At 42.8% G+C, this 18,227-nt stretch overlaps 1 protein-coding gene across 3 annotated transcripts; it reads left to right on the top strand.

Annotated features, from left to right (window-relative positions):
* Nucleotides 1–10,054: 10,054 nt before the first annotated feature.
* LOC105064806 (zinc finger protein 75A) lies at nucleotides 10,055–18,169 on the top strand. Of its 3 annotated transcripts, XM_010949822.3 has the most exons (8): nucleotides 10,055–10,316; nucleotides 11,135–11,283; nucleotides 11,661–11,789; nucleotides 13,308–13,503; nucleotides 14,192–14,283; nucleotides 14,560–14,686; nucleotides 16,321–16,431; nucleotides 16,623–18,169. In XM_010949822.3, the coding sequence occupies exons 3-8, from the start codon at nucleotides 11,769–11,771 to the stop codon at nucleotides 17,219–17,221; spliced, it is 1,146 nt and encodes a 381-aa protein (XP_010948124.1). In that variant the 5' UTR covers nucleotides 10,055–10,316; nucleotides 11,135–11,283; nucleotides 11,661–11,768; the 3' UTR covers nucleotides 17,222–18,169. The 3 variants fall into 3 exon arrangements, with proteins under 3 accessions (XP_010948124.1, XP_010948126.1, XP_045368694.1); XM_010949824.3 differs by lacking the exon at nucleotides 11,135–11,283; XM_045512738.2 differs by lacking the exons at nucleotides 10,055–10,316; nucleotides 11,135–11,283 and having other exon boundaries at nucleotides 11,659–11,793.
* The last annotated feature ends 58 nt before the right edge of the window (nucleotides 18,170–18,227 follow it).

Here is an 18,227-nt window from a genome sequence, read left to right as displayed (position 1 = left end):
TATCTAGTACTTTGTTTCATCATCAGTAAACTGAATATAATAGCTGGCAGGAGCACTGTAGAGATTAAAATAGATAAAACATGTGCCATTGCTTAGAGAAAACTACTTAGTTTATACGTAATCCAAGATGGAACACTTTCCATAAGGACGTTTATCAATCTATTTCATATCCCAACTCCCTCCATTTATATCCTGATGGAGTACTACTTCTTCATTGTGCAACCAGATTGTACATAAATGATGGATGGATGAAGCAGGGCCAGAATAAAGGCAGAGAGAAGCCTTCACTATTCTTTCCCTCACACTCTACATCCCAATCCAGCAGTTCCCTCTTCAGAATATATCTCAAATACTCCAATCTGGAATCACGTGCACACACACACACGTGCACACATGTGAAAATTAGGGAAGTATCTGAATGTCCATCAGAAGAGAAATGATTGAAGATTGAATATATAATAGTAAATGCCAAATGCAAGAGCTGAAAAATACAAAGATGAAGTCGATATATTGAAGCAGAAACACTTGAAGATATAGTAAATAGGCAAAATTACAGATTAAGGTCCAGAAAGATATACACACTAATAAAAGTTATTTCCTCTGGAGAGGGAATGTAAGTTTGGGAGATAAGAGATGAAAGGATTTGTTTTTAAGCTAAGAATGTTTTGCTGTACTTCTGGAATACGAAAAACTAAAACAGGTGGGGGGAAAGCATGGAATTAGAAGCAAGTTCTAGCCCCACTTCTGTGATTTGCCAGTCGCTTAAACCCTGTCTTAGTTTCCTCGTCTGGAGAACAAAAATAGTAGTAATATTACTTCATAAGATTGGTATGAGGATAAGTTAGTACGTCCGTGATTAAACTATATCACGCACTAAGTATTACGCTCTCGTCATTACTGTTGTCACATCTGTAAAAAGAGTAAGAGCCCTAGCAGGGTGGGTATATGAACCAACCCCTCCCCGCAACCAAGTAACAGAAGCGGAAGCGCGTGTCAAACACAACAGCTGTAACCAATCGGAGAGATTAACAAACGCCCCGATGCAGGGCCCCCGATTGTCGAACAGCATTCCTGGTCCCAGGTTATGACGCAAGGAGGATCTTGCCTCTTCATTGGGGCAGACTACTGTCCATTCGCGGAGGGCGGAACCAGGTGAGGATCATTGTTCTTCAGGGCACCGCCTGCGTGTCCCGCGGCGCTCTTTACTGTCTTGGTCCTTGCGCATGCGTCAGGCCAAGGTCCCGGCTTCCCCCGCGGCAGCTTCCGGCCTGGCACGCTGGAAACGACGGTTGGGCGGGTGAGTCGAGCGTCTAAGATAGCCTTTGCCCCGCGGGTCCGCTTCGAGCGCAGCGGCTTTGGCCTTTCTCCTGAAGCTCTCGCCTTGTGTTCTGAGTCGTGGGACGGAAAGACTCGCAGCGGCCTTGAGCCGGGACCTCCACCCTCTTGGAGGCGTGGGGCCGAGGTAGCCTGGTGTGTCGGCCCCGTTGCCCTTCAGGGCTCCAGTCCGCTCACTTTCCTAGTGAAGACGGCTTTTACGGGCTCCAAGCCTCTTGCCCTTATGGTTTTTGCTAATAAAACACTCTTTCACTATGGCCCTTCCGCGTTCTTGTGGGCCCTTGTGTTGGGCAGTGGGGACTCGAAGACAACTCCTTACTCTCAGAGAGCTCCCAAACTAGCGGAGTAGATAGACCCGGGGAAGTAAATTCTGGTATTAGATGGAGTAGTGTAACTGAGCAAAGGCCGTGTGCCCGGGTCGCAAAAAGCCGGTCTGACAGCGAGTGTTTGCTGCAAAGAAAGGGGTTTATTTGCTGGGCGCCAAAGGAGTAAAAGACAAGTCTCAGATTCATTCCATCTTGGTCTTTAAGGTAGGGTTATTTATTTATTTTTTCTAAGAACAACGAGGCTTGAATTGATCATCTTTTGACATTTATGTGACTTTTCTTTTTGCCCTTTAGAAAGTAGTTTATTGAGGTGAAATTTTCCATAAAGTAACACTATTTAAAGTGGATAATTCAGTCATTTGATACATTTACAGTGTTGTACAACTACCCCCTCTGTATAGTTACAGTTTCATCACTCCAAAGTAAAATTTGTCCATTAAGCAGTTTCTTCTGATACCGTATCCCCAGAGCCTGGCAAAAATCTGTGCTTTTTGTCTGTATGGATTTATTTAGGCTAGATATTTACATAAATGGAATCACACAATGTGTGACCTTTTGTGTCTGGCTTCTTTCACTTCCCATTATGTTTTAAAGATTAATCAATGTTGTAGCATTTATCAATAGTCCACTCATTTTTATAAACAAATAATATTCCATTGTATGTATAGACCACAATTTGTCTACCAGTTCATCTGTTGATAGACATCTGAGATGTTTCCATTTTTAAGCTATGTGACTAGTGGTGCTGTGAGCATGCTTATATATGTAACAGCATCTGTTTTCAGTTCTTTGGTGGGAGGGATGGTATATACCTAGGAATGGACTTGTGGGATGATATGGTATTTAATGTTTAAAGTTTTCAGGCAAAGCCAAATGATTTTCCACAGTGGCTGAACCATTTTACATTCCCACTGGCAAAATATGAAGGTTCCAGTTTTTCCGCATCTTTGGTAACACGCTGGGAGATTGTTTGTATTACTTATTCAATTATATTTACTTGTTACAGGTTGCATTAGTCTGCTAAGGCTTCAACACATTAATTTTAGGGGGACACAATTCAGTCCATAACCTAGGTGTATTTGGATTTCTTATTTCTTCTTGAGTCACTTTTGGTAATCTGTGTTTTTCTAGGACTCTGTCTTTTCATCTAAGTTATCTAATTTGTTGTTGGTTTATAATTATTCATGGTATTCTCTTATTAATTCCCCTAAGATTGGAAATAATGTCCCCACTTGCATTTCTGATTTTAGTTATTTGTGTCTTCTTTTTTCTTTCAGTCTTTGTAAATGTTTGTCGATTTTGCTGATCTTTTCAAAGAACCAGCTTTTCATTTCATTGATTCTATTGTTTTTCTGCTATTTCATTGATCTCTGGTCTAATTGTTACTTGTTTTTTTTCCTTCTGCTAGCTTTGAGTTTAATTTACTCTTTTTCTACTTCCTTAAGGTGCTAAGTTAGGTTATTGATTTGTGATCTTTTTTTTTAAATTGATGTATAGTTGATTTACAATGTTGTGTTAGTTTCAGGTGTATAGCAAAGTGATTTTTCAGATTATTTTCCATTATAGATTATTACAAGATACTGAATATAATTCTCTGTGCTGTACAGTAGGTCCTTGTTTATCTATTTTACATATACTAGTCTGTATCTGTTAATCCCAAACTCCTAATTTATTCACCCCTCTCCTGCCTCTGGTATCCATAAGTTTGTTTTCTTTTTTTTTTTTAATTCATAAGTTTGTTTTCTATTTCTGTGAGTCTGTTTCTGTTTTATAAATAAGTTCATTTGTATCTTTTTTTTTTTAGATTCTACATATAAGTGATATGGTATTTGTCTTTCTCTTCCTGACTTCACTTAATATGACAATCTCCAGGGCCATCCATGTTGCTGCAGATGGCATTGTTTCATTCTTTTTTATGGCTGAGTAATACGTGTGTGTGTGTGTGTGTGTGTGAGTGTGTGTGTCTCACATCTTCTCTGTCCAGTCATCTATCGCTGGACATTCAGGTTGCTTCCATGTCTTAGCTATTGTAAATAATGCTGCTGTGAACATTGGGGTGCATATATCTTTTCAAATTAGAGTTTTCTCTGGATATATGCCCAGGAGTGGGGTTGCTGGATGGTATGATAACTCTCTGCTTTTAATTTGTTGAGGAACCTCCATACTGTTCTCCACAGTGGCTGCACTAATTTACAATCCCACCAACAATGTAGGAGAGTTCCCTTTTCTCCATACCCTCTCCAGCATTTATTATTTGCAGACTTTTTGATGCTGGCCATTCTATTATGTGACATTTCTTGATCATAATTTTGGCAGTCACTGGTTCTCAGTTATGAGGCTATGGTTCACAATGATCAGGCCAGGTAGTCCATGACCTGGGGGTCTGTTAACTCATCCTGAGTTTGTAGATTAATGATGATATGTATAATAGCAAATGTATTACATTAACAATGTTATGGAGAACAGCAATCTTAGTCATCTGTCTCTGGCTGATTAGTGGTCAGTTAGCAGAGGATTGAAGTCAGATGGGACAAGAAAGAGAATAATGTTTTGGATAGAGAGATTAATCATAAACTCATTAAGGAAACTCAGTTGTAGGGGGACTCAGTTTCACTAAGAGAAGATGCCCTGAGAGAAAGTTACAGGCAGGGCTGAGGAATTCAAAACTATCAGGAGGTTTCAAGAAGGCAATGATGGTGGTGTTACCAGTCCTCATCCTATGGATTTCTTGTCTATGATGGTGCACTCCTGGAAAATTTTTCCCATTTCCCCATTTCTAATTCCCTGGCTCAGATGCCCTTTCTACTTTGATTGGGAGTAATGCAGACTGGCAGCACCTCGTGTTCGGTTTCTATGGAAAGAATGAATCAGGCCTTGGGAAAAGATTAGTTGTAAAGGCATTAAGGCTGGAGAGCACAGAGCCTGTTACAGGACCAGTTCACCTGTGCAGGATTGTAGAATGTGTGTAGGGTAGTGCACAGTGAGGCTAGAGGAGGCTTGAATGCCAGGGAGAGCCTTGCAAGTTAGGAGATCTTGGCTTATTTTAGTGGCATTTGGAAGTCTTGAAGCTTTTGAGCAATTAGATTAGATTATTAGAAAGTCAAGAAGTCCAGAGGGGACAGATGGGAGACTCTTGTACCAGCCTGGCCTAATGATATGTGCCTTGACCAAGGGTTCTCAACCGGGGGCAGCTGCTGCCCAGGTACATTTGGCAGTGTCTGGAGTCAATCTGTCACAACTAGCGGGTGCTCCTGACATCTAGTGGATACTGCAATGCACAGGACACCCACCCACACAGACAACAAGGACCTGTCCAGCCCAAAATGTCAATATTGCTGGAGTTCAGAAATCCTGTCCTGGAGCTTTAAGAGTGAAAACAAAGGGGAGACAGAGCTCAGACACATCTCAGCCAGAGACAAGTCTTCATCTCCTTTTGTATTCTTTATAATGCTTAAGTACTGGACATCTGGTTAATTAGGTCTGAAGACCCCAGTCTTCCTCCTGTTTTTTCACCTATTCATTCACTTGCCAAATATAAATTTAGCACCAGACACTACTCGAGGTGCTGTGATTCAGCAATGAACAAAACAAATTACCCACTCTCCAAGAACCTTACCTTTTTGTGGGGTGACAGACATTAAACCAATAAATACATGTCAAGTAGTGAGATATGCTATGAGGAAGTTCCTGTAAGGCGGAGCTTCTCTCACTACCACCTCAGAGCATTCACTCTGCACCTTCTAACTGCCAAGCACACAAATAGCATTTCTAATCTTTTTCTCTCTGCTGCAAGGTAGGTATTGTTACGCTCACATGAGATAAAGAGGCTTAGAGAAGCTGAATATTTTGCACCAGATCAGTAAGTGTGGAGTTGAGCTGGGACTGGAAGCTGGATATACCTGATGGTCAAAGTCTGTGCTGTTTCCATTAGGTAACACTGTCTCACATGCCAGGCTGATTTGAATGGGAGAAGAAATCTATACCTTCTTTCCCACACTTAGGAAAATGAGGTAGAAATGAACTGTCACACTGACCTCTTTCTCTTTCCAGAGTGAAGTTTTTATCAGAGGGGCCTACCTGGAGGTGATTCTCCACATTGTAGAACTGAATTTGAAGCTACACATCAGCCTCAGTTGGAATTGAATTCCTCTTTATTGCTCACAGTCTCTCAGGTGGCTGATGGCAGATCCTGACCTCTCAGAGGGATTGGCCAGTTGGAGATCTCCCACCAGATCTTCAGACTCACCCGTTATCAGCAACTGCTGGGCCTTACTCACAAGGCCCTCAGCCAACTCTGGGAGCTCTGCTTGTGATGGTTGCAGCCCAAACTACATTCAAGGAGAAGATCCTGGAGCTGAAGCAATTCCTAACCATCCTTCACAGGGAGATCCAAGCCTGGATGAGGGTGTGTCATCTAGGAAGCTTTGAGAATGCAATGACTGGTGCAGCATTTGGACTGAGAATGAAGGCAGTGGTAAGAAGGCAATGGTGAGAAGAGGAGTATGGAAAGAGAAAATGGAGATCAGGTTGGAGAGGGTCTGGGTGAAGGGACAGGCAGCTGCAACAAGATGGAGAAACTTGATGTAGCTGCTGCTTCTTAAGTACTTCTTTGTTTTTCTGATTGGTGTCCATACCACCTTTTATTAGAGAATAGATTTTCTTTCACCTTTGAAGGAAGGAGGGTAGGAAGAGAGAGAAGTGGGACACTCATCACTCACTGAGCTTTCAGTAGGTCTCGGCTGCTATGAATAAAGGAAGGAAGATATTGTCCCCGTAGAATTTAAGCTTTCTCCTATGCATGTTATAATGACCTGAGCCAGTTCTATAAATGAGAATCTTCTGGATCTTGAAATGCCTGCTGTAAGACAGGATTGCAATGCTACCATCCAAAACTACCATACTACAGGCAGTTATTTGCTAGAATCCTGTGACCTGCACATGTGAAACTGCTCAGTCCTTCTCTTTGTCTCTATCCAGAAGCCACACTGAGGATGAGCAGCAGGACTTTGAGGAGGCTGGAGCTCATAACAGTGAAAGCAAGGATTTGGCCCTGGTGAAGTCAGTGATGAAATGGCACAGACTAGCCCAGCATCCCAGAAGTCCAGGGCTGTTCCCAAACTGACTGGTAAGGCAGTCCCTCACAGGAGGAGCAGACAAGAGGTGGCAAGAGGAAAGGAAGTGGGGTAGGAGGCGTGAGGGGCCCAGCTGTAGTTTTGGATGTGACCACTTATCTGCCACCTTAGGCTGAGAAACCAAAATAGAAGTGTAAAAAGGGTTATTAACATTCTGCAGGCTTTGCCCTACTTCTTTTAATTGTGGGAATGTATTTTTTTAATCTGTCATGATAATGATTATATTAGCATGAAGAAACTTTAGATTTGCTTATATCATCACAGGAGCAATTCACTTCACAGTATCCATTGTTAAAAGTTTATACATACTTATTTTCTTTTTTTCCCCATTCTATTTTTTAACCATTATTTTAATTGAAGTATAGTTAATTTACAATGTTGTGCTAATTTCAGGTGTACAGCAGAGTGATTCAGTTCTATATATATACACACACACACACTTCTTCTATATATATTTTATATATATATATATATATTCTTTTTCAGATTCCTTTCCATTATAGATTATTACAAGATATTGAATATAGATCCCTATGCTATTCAGTAGGTCTTTGTTATTTGTTTTATATATAGCAGTGTATATCTGTTAATCCCAAACTCCTCATTTCTCTCTCTCCTCCCCCAGGGTTGTGAGAATATTTATTGCAATCTATTGGAAGTGCTTAGGAATCCTTGGGGAAAAGGATTAGTGTTAACTGAAAAATTGTATCAGTTAGATAAAATGTTTCAGTAAGGAATGGAGGTAGAGAAACTATATAGAGAGCCCTAGTATTTAACCTACAGGGAAAAACGGGCTTAAAAAATTTTTTTTTAATTTGGTGGGGGATAATTAGGTTTACTTATTTATTTTTAAAGGAGGTACTGGGGATTGAACCCAGGACCTACTGTATACTAAGCATGCGCTCTACCACTTGAGCTTTACCCTCCCCCCCAAACTGGCTTTTTAATGTTTGGTCTGTATCAAACCAGGAGTCTTAAGTTACATATTAGAAGAAATTGATATACTTGAGAGTGTTGCTGTTTATACAACCTACAATAAATCTACAAATTTATTCTCAAGTGGTTAGTGCAGGGTTGATTTATCAATGGGATGTAGACACTAAGGTCCCAGAGAAGGTAACTGAAGCGACCACATAAGGAGTAGGGAGATCATAGGGGAAAGTTAGGTTTATTTGAACCTGGAAGCCTGAAAGAGTGGTCCTGCAGAGCTGGGACTCTGGAAACTGGATATACCTTGGGGGTATAGGTCTGCGTGGTGCTGCCTGACTGGTGCAGGTTCTGAGGGGTGATGCTCTGAAGGGCACGCCACCTCTCGTCATCACCTCCCTAGTCCACTCTGAGCCACCATCATGTCCTGCTGGGATTATTGCAGATGATGAGGATCTCAAACCTAAAATCATTACTGTCCACTAGTTCTGAGAGACTGGAAATAGTAGTTGTTTTTGAAAAAACTAAGTCCCAACCTGGGATTCTGAGGAAATGAACCTTCTTTGAAATACGTTCAAGCGACATAGGCAGATGATTATTATTGTCACATCTGTTTAACCCTTTTCTCACTCAAAAAGGATCAAAATCTATGTCTCAAAGGAGTGTAACACCAGTCTACTTAAAAGAAAAAATAGCATAATGACTTGTTAATGGTTCCATTTTCATTCCTACCTTAAACTTAGCTCCAGATGAATTGCCGTGGAAAGAAGCTCCCTCAAAAACCCTCAAATGATGTTCTTTATTATTTTATTTATTTTCTTAAAGGCAGTCTCTTTATTCCCAAAGTACTCCATAATAGATTCACAAGAACTTATTTTCTAACTTTAACTCTTTCTCTAAATGTAGCTCAATAATATTTAATTTAAAAAGTACTACAGATTTTCTCAAATGCTTATCTCTTTCAAGGCTCTGCTCTTACCTTTTCTGCCTGGAATGTGGCCCCACTCTCTGCTGTGGGAAAATCCCTTAAGATCTTGTATAAGTTTTTCCCAACTCCAAATCAACTTTCATTTCCTTAGAATTCCCACAGCTTATGTCTTACCCTTTGCTACGTTGTGTTACTGATATTTGTGAAACTCCCTCAGTCTTTTTGCCAGACTCCTTGAATCAAAGACGTTGCCCTGTTGACTCTGGAACACTGACTACACGTAGTAGACTTAATGAATAATCCCTTGACTAGTACCAGCTGACACTGTGAAAACACTGACAACTGGAAGAACACTGACAACGGCAAATACTCAGGTTCTTCTAAATATGATTCAGTAAATATTTATGGAATGCCAGTCTTACCCAGGCAACTCTGCCAAACGCTGCAGGACATACAAATGAAAAGAAGGGTCCCATCTTCCAGGGAGCACGCAGTGGTAGGAAAATCAGAAGATAGCACAAAGGGGACCTGAATTCCACTGAAGGACCTGCTGCTGGTAAATTGCGTGACCCTGAGCAACTCTCTTCCTGGCAAGGAAGCAAGTTCTTAATTCTCTGACAAGAACTATAAATGGAACTTATTTCACAGGTTATAAACTATCTAACAAGAAAAAAAACAAAACAAAACCAGAATCATTGTGAGCATGCCAGGCCCAGATATGGGTACAAACCCCTCAGGGGGTGTTAACCCTGACCAGAGCAAAACTGCCTTTGTGAAAATTATAAAGGATAACTTCATCTAAAATGGAATTGGGAGTTCAGAGGGGAAGATCTCAGGCCCTACCAGTAGACACCAATTGTGTTAGAAAGAGAAGTACTTTTGCATTGCCAAGAGGAAGGTTACTACTTTACTATCCAGCAGGAGGAAGAATTTCTCCTTGCCCAGCAACAGCCGAGCCAATCAAAGACTGGAACGATTCAGCCAATGAAAAACCACTCCATTTAAAACTGCCAGTTTTCCCCCAGGGGACTCATAACATCCCCTTGCAACTCCTGGTCCTCTCTGTAAAAGTACCATTCTTTGCCTTTGTTCTCCAGACTGCTTATGATTGCCAGAGTTTTCATGTTCTAAATTGCAACTCTCTGTTCGCTAATAAACTCATTTTGCTGATAAAATAACTGGCTGTTTTACTGGCGGAGGGTGGGAGAATTGTCTGGGGTACGGCTCCAACCCTGGCAGGAGCTGGACTCCCGGTTACAAGGCACGGCCACCCGCGGCCACGCAGGACCTAACGGCCGGAAAGGGCTCCGCGGGCCTGGAGATAGAGGGGCACGAATACTTTCTCCGCCCGTTGAACCCGGACTGTGGCTGTCTGCAAGCGAGGGGCTGAGCGAGGCCCTCCCCAGAAGTACGTCACCTCTCCTTCCGGTTGGAGAGCCCGGTGCAGAGGGAGCGGACCGCAGCGCTGGAAGGTTTTTGGCCAGTCTTAGCCGGGCCAGGCCGACCTGTGAGGTTCTGGTCCTGCGCCCCCGACCCCGGACCCTCGCTGGGCCCGCCTCTGACTGGCGCGGGCAGAGTGTCCTCCTTACAGCGGTGGCTGGAGGGGCGGAGACTTGCGCTTGAACCCGAGGAAGTGGAAGCGGTCTCCACGAAGCCAAGCCGTCTGAGGTAACGGAGAAGCGGTTCCCCCTTCGGCTCCGGAGCCTCCGAGAAACTCTGGCCGCAACCCAGGGTCGCTGTAGGGCGGGCGGGGGTTGAGCCAGACTATTCCGGGCGAGACCGGCGTCAGCCTCCTGAGGCCGCTCTTTCCCAGCTTTGCGCAGACAGCGCCCGGGCCGCGCGCCCTTAGACCCCGCCCGGTACTGTGCTCGCGGGCGCGCGCGTCGTTGGCCCAGAGGCAGGGGCGGGGAGTAGTGTCCACTTTCCCGCCTCCGCCGGCGTTTGCTTTGCTGGCTGATGCTAACACAGGAGAACTGGGCAGCCCAGCCTCAGGTCAGCGTCTGCTAATGAAAAAGCCCGGGAAGTGTGCCCGTACCTCCAAAGCCGGGTGGGCAAAGAGGAGCCGGCCATCTGTACCAGTACCGTGGCATCCTGGACAGAATTCCGATGCCATTTCTGTTGGATCACCTCAGGGAAAGTAAAGCTCACGAAGTTCTCCTCAGGCTCGCTTAGGGAACTAATGACCCTTGAAGAAACGTAGTCAGCAGAGTTTAATCGCCACCAATTTCCATTCTCTCCTTTTTTTGCGACTTGACATTTGGACAAACATTTTGTGAACAAAGGGCAGCTGTAATTTTTCCTAGGTCAAGTAAAGAGAAATTTAAAACACAAATATAAATCTTCTGCCTAGTGTTCTTTATATGTCTTTCAGAGAAATGCCAAGATGAATGTTGAGTAGCTAATTACTCAATTGGGACATCCATTTTGAGAATAAGGCTCCATTTTCCCTAATTACTTTCCTTCTACTCTGGTCTCACTGTTTTCAGCTCCCCTGCACCTATTCATGCATTGGAAAGGAGGACCTGCAGTGTTCCAAGAAGCGAACGTTTCTATCTTCCCAAGAGGATGGAGAGTCATGGAACTTATACCCCTTACTAAAGATAGAAGAGTAGGATGCTATGTTCAAATTTAAGAGGTCAGAATATTCTCCTAATCTTACCTTGACATGGAGAGGATGGAATAGGATTAACTCTTTGAATAAATCCCAAATACTTTACAGCCAGTAGGTACTAATATTTACTAATTTTCTCACCCACCAAACTTTTGTCATTTTTTTAAAGACAAAGTCATTTATTGGCATTTTTATTCAATGAGCTGTGCTATATATATTCTGTTGAGTAGTAGAAAGACAAAGAGAGAAACAAAAATAAAATGAAGAAAGAAAGGAAAAGAGAAACAAGGGCCTGGCAGTTGATTTGTAAAGTTCATTTTTCTCTCATAATAAGTAGCACGTAGTAAGTTTCATGTGACTTTCTTATTGACATGCACTTTTTTCTCGCTTTAATGCTTTAGGAAGAAGACCCTTCTACTGATTTTCTTGCAGAGGAGACTGCGCCTCAGTTGTCAAAGGTGGTGCTGGTGGAGTGTCCATCACTGGAACCGAATGGTTCCTAGAGCAGAATGATGACAGTAGATCTGAAGGTGGGTGAGTACTTGAATCCTTAGATCAGGGGTCTGGGAGACCAAGAAACCTGTGACAGAGAGCTCCAGTCAGCACAAGAAATGTGTCCCACAGACAGACAGCCTCAGTCCTGAGAGGTCTCACCAACACTTCCAAAGCTTCCTGTATCATGAAGCAGCTGGACCCCTTGAGGCTGTTGACCATCTGCAGGAATTATGCCATCAGTGGCTGAGTCCTGAGAGTCATTCAAAAGAGCAGATCTTGGACCTGCTGGTGCTAGAGCAGTTCTTGACCATTCTGCCCAGGGACACCCAGACCCAGATAAAGAAGCACCATCTACAGAGTGTCGAGGAGGCTGTGGTCCTGTTAGAACACTTGCAGAGGGAATCTGGTCAAATGAATGGGGTGAGAAGAAAGATTCCTGGGTAAAATGGGGTGAAGGTGGATATAGTGGGGTTGGGGTGGTTAATTTGAGAAATAAGATGGATTAGGTCACTGTTGTATTGTTCCTTTAGGACATCTAAGGCAGATCCTGAAAGCACAGACCTGCAGCAATAGTCAGTCCACTGGTTTCAGAGATCTTGGCAGACTTCTCTGGCCTTAGGGAAAGAGTTGCTTTTTGTCCTCTGGAGCCAAGATGTGTTGAGGGTCATGATCCTAGTCTGGCCTTGCCAAGGAGATAGGTATTGAGTTCTTAGAAACAAACAAAAGGCAATAAGGAGTTGGAGAGGAGGGGACAAGCGAAAAAAAGAAGAAATTCCTGGAGACCAAAGAGAGTGAAGATAGTAAAGAAAAGGAGAAACCACATGACTAGGGGAAGATTGCCAAGGAAGAGAAAACGTAGAAAGAAAACAGGGAAAGAGATTTGGAAATCCCAACAGCAGCTGAGGAGTAGTGTCCTCTGTACCATGGACCGGAGCCTCCACTGCCCTCCCTTCATGGTGGTTCCCTGGCTCTGCTGCTGAGCAGGGATCTGGGGTATGCCCCTGGGCAGGTGGCAGCATACCGGCTGGCTTCAGACCTGCTGTGCATACCGAGGTGGGGGGGCATATTTTGTGTCAAAATCATTTGGAGAAAGGTTGCAGCCATGATTCTTTCCTCTTGCTTTTTTTCTCCATTTCATCCATATGGAGAATCATGTTGACAAGATTCCTTAAATCTTTTGAGAAAACTGGAAGACAGGAAACCACCAAGGCAGGGGTCTAAGTTGGGAAAGAAAGCCTGTCAAGGCAGCATGAGAACAGGTGGCTGGTGTAACCCTGCTAGTGGTCTGAGCTGGGTTGTATGCAGAGGGTTGGGGGCTGCTGTCTTGGGGTGCTGGCAGTAGCCACAGCTTTTTTCCTTTTATTCCAGTTTTCCCAGATTTTGTGGCTAGCTCTTTGTGGAAAATTGGTGGCCCAGTATCTCTTTAAGTCTTTTTGTCATTTCCTTTATTGTCTTCCACCTCCTACAGTCTGTACTCTGCTTTTTCCTCCCTCTACCACCAACCCCCAAACAAACATGAATGCTCTGGTAACAAGGATGGGGATTATTTCTAGGTTGCAGTCCACAAGCTGGGAGAGGAAGCAGTGTTCTTGGGAGAAACAGCAGAGGCCCCAGGCTTCAAGCTGAAGCCAGCAGAGTCGCAGCCACTGGGCATGTCCCAGGATGAAGAATTTTGGAATACACACCAGGGTCTACAGGAACCACTGAGCAGAAATACTCACAAAGAAACTGAGCCCATATGTGAGAGGGGTAAGGAGCTTCATGTAATATTCCTTCTCCTGGGAGCTGTGATAGTGATTTGTTAAGCCAGAATATTGTTAGCATTTTCTGGCCTGCCCTTTGGATCTACTTATGCTACCACATTAGCAGTTATAGTGCCTATCAGGTGGCGGTAGAATACACCAGGTGTGGATGAAGGTTCAGGTTGGCCTAAGGTACAGAAATATCCAAAGCACAGAATCCTGGTAATAACAACAAGAACTCTGTTTTTTAGCAAAGTGGAAAGGGTTGGACCCACCTTATCCTGAATTTATACAGAAGGAATTGGGAACAGAAATGGGCTGTTAGTGACAGAATGTGAACACTATTATATACCAGGAAAAGAGTAATAAATGGAAAAAACAAAAAAACAAGACAGAGCATCTCCTACTGTACCCTAAATTCCCTGAGTATTTCATTTTCAATTTATGTCATAAGAGGGAAATAATAGAGTTTTTCCTTTCATTTATTTTTCTCATGAAAACTGGGGAACCTGTTTTAGAGACTGGTAGATACTTGGTTTTATTTATAATGAGGCGGCCACTGCTGGGCACCACACACACTTGTAAGGTGTCTTGTCTATACTGAAATAATCAGAATCTTCTACAAGTTTAGAAATGAGCCTAGAATAATCAAAGGCAGAAGGTAGAGAAATTTCCTCTGGCTCTTCCACCCACAGCTGTGCCCGCTCACCAGATCCTAGCCTCTCCTGAGCAGACAGACACCAAGGACTGGACTGTGGCACCTGAGTTCTTCTTGTCTGAGTCCCAGGTGAGCTGTGCTTGCCAGCTCTTCAGGGCTGCCTTTCCCTGCTGCCCGTGACCCACACTGCCCATCAGGTGCTCAAAGACATTAGTCCAGATGTTTCTTAGGACTTTGGGCACCTGTTTGCTGATCCTTTGCCTCCTTGTTTTCTGCTTTCTCACTTTAAAAAAAATCGTATGCTGTTCCTTCAGTACCTGATCTCTAACATACAGTTTATGGGCCAGATGGTTGGGCTCCTTTAGAAGTGTCAAGTACTGAGCTAAAGCCCTTTATTTTCTTTAGAGCTTGTTGACATTTGAAGAAGTGGCCATATATTTTTCCCAGGAAGAATGGGAATTACTGGATCCCACTCAGAAGGCCCTCTACGGTGATGTAATGCAAGAAACCTATGAGACTGTCATCTCTCTAGGTAAAGATTCTCCCCTTCTCTGCATAGGAGTCTGTCGTGTTTTTGGCTTACTCTTAATCCTGTGAGAGAGTCTCTGTTCCAGTAGCTCACTGGTTCTCAAATAGTTGTTTTTGTATGGAAAAAATATATACCCACATCACCTGGGAGCTTTTCCCAAGTGCATATGCTCATTCCTCATCCAAAATTTTTATTCCCTTCCCTCCAAATCTGCTTTGCTCTTTTCTTTCCTGTCTCCCTAAAGGGCACCACCATTTACCCAGTATTGCAGGCAAGAAAACCCGTGGGTCATTCTTTACCATGATCTTGCCGTCGTACTACACTGCTAGCACGCCACTAATCATCTTGACTCCACCTTCACAGTGCAGCCTGAGTCTGACCATGTCTCAGCCTCTCAAGGGCACTTAGCATCCTGGTCTCAGCCAGTGGTGTCTCTATAGAGGTCCACCTTAGTGCTTTCTAACTCGCACCCCCTGCACCAAATCTGCCCTCCCACAGTCTTTTCCACACAACAGCCAGAGTCTTCTAAAAAACCTGATCAGATCGTGATGTTTTCTGCTTCAAAACCTTATGATGACTTTTCATCCCATTCAATATAGGATTCACATTTCCTCTCAAGACTCCCAGGAGCCTCCAAGATCTGACCCTTCAACTCCTTACCATTGTCTCTGGCCACTCATGCCCTTGCTTAGTCCTCTTTTAATTCACATTGGTCATTTTGCTGTTTCAGGGACTTGCCTTAATTATTTTTTTCCCCTTCCTCCTGGCACTCTTCTGCCACATGGCAAAACTGGACTTTAGGGTTCTGCTCAGATACCACTTTCTCAAAGACGCTCTTTATATAACCTTATCTAAAATAGCTTCACAGGAGCAGAATCTTAAATGCTTTCACCTAGCTTTAGTTTTTTTCAAAACCTTAGTCACTTGCTGGCATTAACATATTCACTGATGTTTATTTTCTTACTCTGCACTAGAATATAGCCCCATGAGCTATATTCACCACAATATCTGTTACACGTAGAGAGAGCCTGGCACCTCATCACCACTCAGTATGAATTTATTGAATGAAAAGGTGATAAATATGTTCCATACTTGGTAATATGGTTTAGAGAAAATTGCTGAGTGATTCTGGTCTGTTTGTTCCATCTTAATGTGAACCAGTGAGCTATGGAAGTGGTAGAAATCTTTCCTGGTCCAGTGTCTGCTGCTTGAGAGCTAAATAAAAAGTTAGTGTGATGATGACATGAATCACTTGTGCATAGGATACCCAACCCACTGACTCCCCTATACCTGGTCTTATTCCGTATGAGTTCTCCTAAAGAGTTCATAGGACCAGGCTGTATTTCCTGCAGCATCTAGAGTTTGGTGACTTTTAGTCGAATATGGAGTGTTAGTGGCAGAAGAGGGGTAACATGCACTGGATTCCCGTACCCTTTCCATTGATATAATTTAGGTCTGTTTTTCAGCTATTTTGCAAATCCACTCAAATGCAGTATACTGTAAACTTAATAGTGGATATGAGAGTATTCATTTAACCATTCTGGGTTACAGACTGTTAAAATGTCCTTTGCTCTTCCTAAAGTAGTCCAGTGAAGCATCGTTAGTTCCAATCCTTGACCTCAGTCTTTTTATTTCAGCATTATTTGTGGTCCCCAAACCTAAAGTGATCTCCTGTCTAGAGCACGGGGAAGAGCCATGGATTCAAAGACCCCCAGAGTTCAAGGACAGTCCTGGAGAACTCCTTACAGGTAAACATACTGTGGGAGGAGGAGAAATGTGTCTTGATAGGAACCTTTCCAACGGCTTAACATTTTAAGATTCTGCTTCCTTTTTTTTTTTTTTAAATCAGTGAACATTGCCTCTTTTTTTTTTTTTTCCTATTCCTGGGATTTTCTTGTTATGCCGTACTGTTATATGATTCTTATGTTTATCCCAACAGAGAGAAAGCTGAAAAATGACACTGAAAAACATCAGCCTATATGTCTTTCTGAATTAGAAATACAAGCACCAGGAGACGTAGTATCAAAAAAAGCGAGAGTGAATGTTCCGCAAAAAACAACAGGCAAAGAGAATCATGGTGATGTGAACAGGGTCGGGAATTGGCACCAAGATTTTCCAATGAAGGAAAGAAAGAAACTTTCAAACTGGTGGGAAGAAGAGCTGCTGAAACTTATGGAGCTTCACCAGAAAGAACGTGCAGGGGAGAAACCTTTTAAATGCCAGGAATGTGGGAAAAGCTTCAGAGTTAGCGCTGACCTTATTAAGCACCAAAGAATTCACACTGAAGAGAAACCATATAAATGTCAACAGTGTAGTAAGAGGTTTAGATGGAAGTCAGATCTTAATAAGCACTTAACAACACACCAAGGAATAAAACCGTATAAATGCTCATGGTGTGGGAAAAGCTTCAGTCAAAATTCACATCTACACACACACCAAAGAACACACACTGGAGAGAAGCCCTTTACATGTCATGAATGTGGGAAAAAATTCAGCCAGAATTCCCACCTTATTAAACACCGGAGAACTCATCTGTAGCACATGCAGGAGAAAATTAAATGTGTGCTCAAGACGTCTTTGACAACAGAAACTTTGAAACCAGTGCAGAAAAACTTGTCCAGTGTCCTTAGTGTGAAGAAATAGACCATGCAGAACTTTACCCTTTATGAAAAAATAGAAAGTTAAAAAGCGTGAAGAATTTTTCACCAGGGGAAAATTGGGGGATATGAACATCATGTTTCACAGAAAGGAGTCAGGGTTGACTGTGGAGGGGAAACAGTAGTAGTTGTACTAAGTACTGTTTTTACCAAAAACTGAGGGAATTCCATAGCCAAAAAGATGTTCCAAGAACATTCTGAGTAAGGGGAAAAGCTTTGTGGGGATTGTACCTGGCAAAATAGCAGAACAGCTTCAAATACCAGACGTGTCATGAATCAGTCTTCTGCGCTCACAGAGGTAAATACTGTCGATTTGCACTGATCTCCCCAGCCACCCTTAAACATGTAATAGAGCCAGTTGTAGTGTGGTCTTCCAAAGCAAAAAGCAGTTATATACATCTTACATACCATCATCTTCCAGGTAGCAGGATTACCATTTTCATGGGGCAGAAATGAATTCTAATATGGTTTTCAATGAAGCAAATTAGAGTTTCTTACTCTCTTTTGTCTTTGGATTGTGTTCACAAAGTTGATGATCATTTGAGTTCCTTCTTGAGCATTTTAGCAATTACCTCTCTTGAATCCTGTTGGCGTAATTTTTCCTGTGATAAAATCATATTTACTTCACTGGTGGAGCATCTGCCAGGTAAACTAATAATGCACTATGTTTGCTATGTGTATAACTGATAATGCAGTATGCGTCTCATTGGTGGTGTTTGAAAAGGGAATATCTTTAATGGTATCGTGTGGACATGGGTTGGAGTTATTAGGCATGGAATATGCATTAGATGTAAAGAATTTTCTGCAATAAAAGAAACTAGACTGCTTATCTTACAATGCCAATTGGATAAAACAGCCATAAAGATGACTTTTCCAAGGTCTAAATG

The sequence above is a fragment of the Camelus bactrianus genome, chromosome 18, assembly GCF_048773025.1.
Source record: "Camelus bactrianus isolate YW-2024 breed Bactrian camel chromosome 18, ASM4877302v1, whole genome shotgun sequence".
Lineage (NCBI taxonomy): Eukaryota > Metazoa > Chordata > Mammalia > Artiodactyla > Camelidae > Camelus > Camelus bactrianus.
The sequence above is the reverse complement of the archived record's forward strand: the minus strand, read 5'-3'. Positions and strand labels throughout refer to the sequence as shown.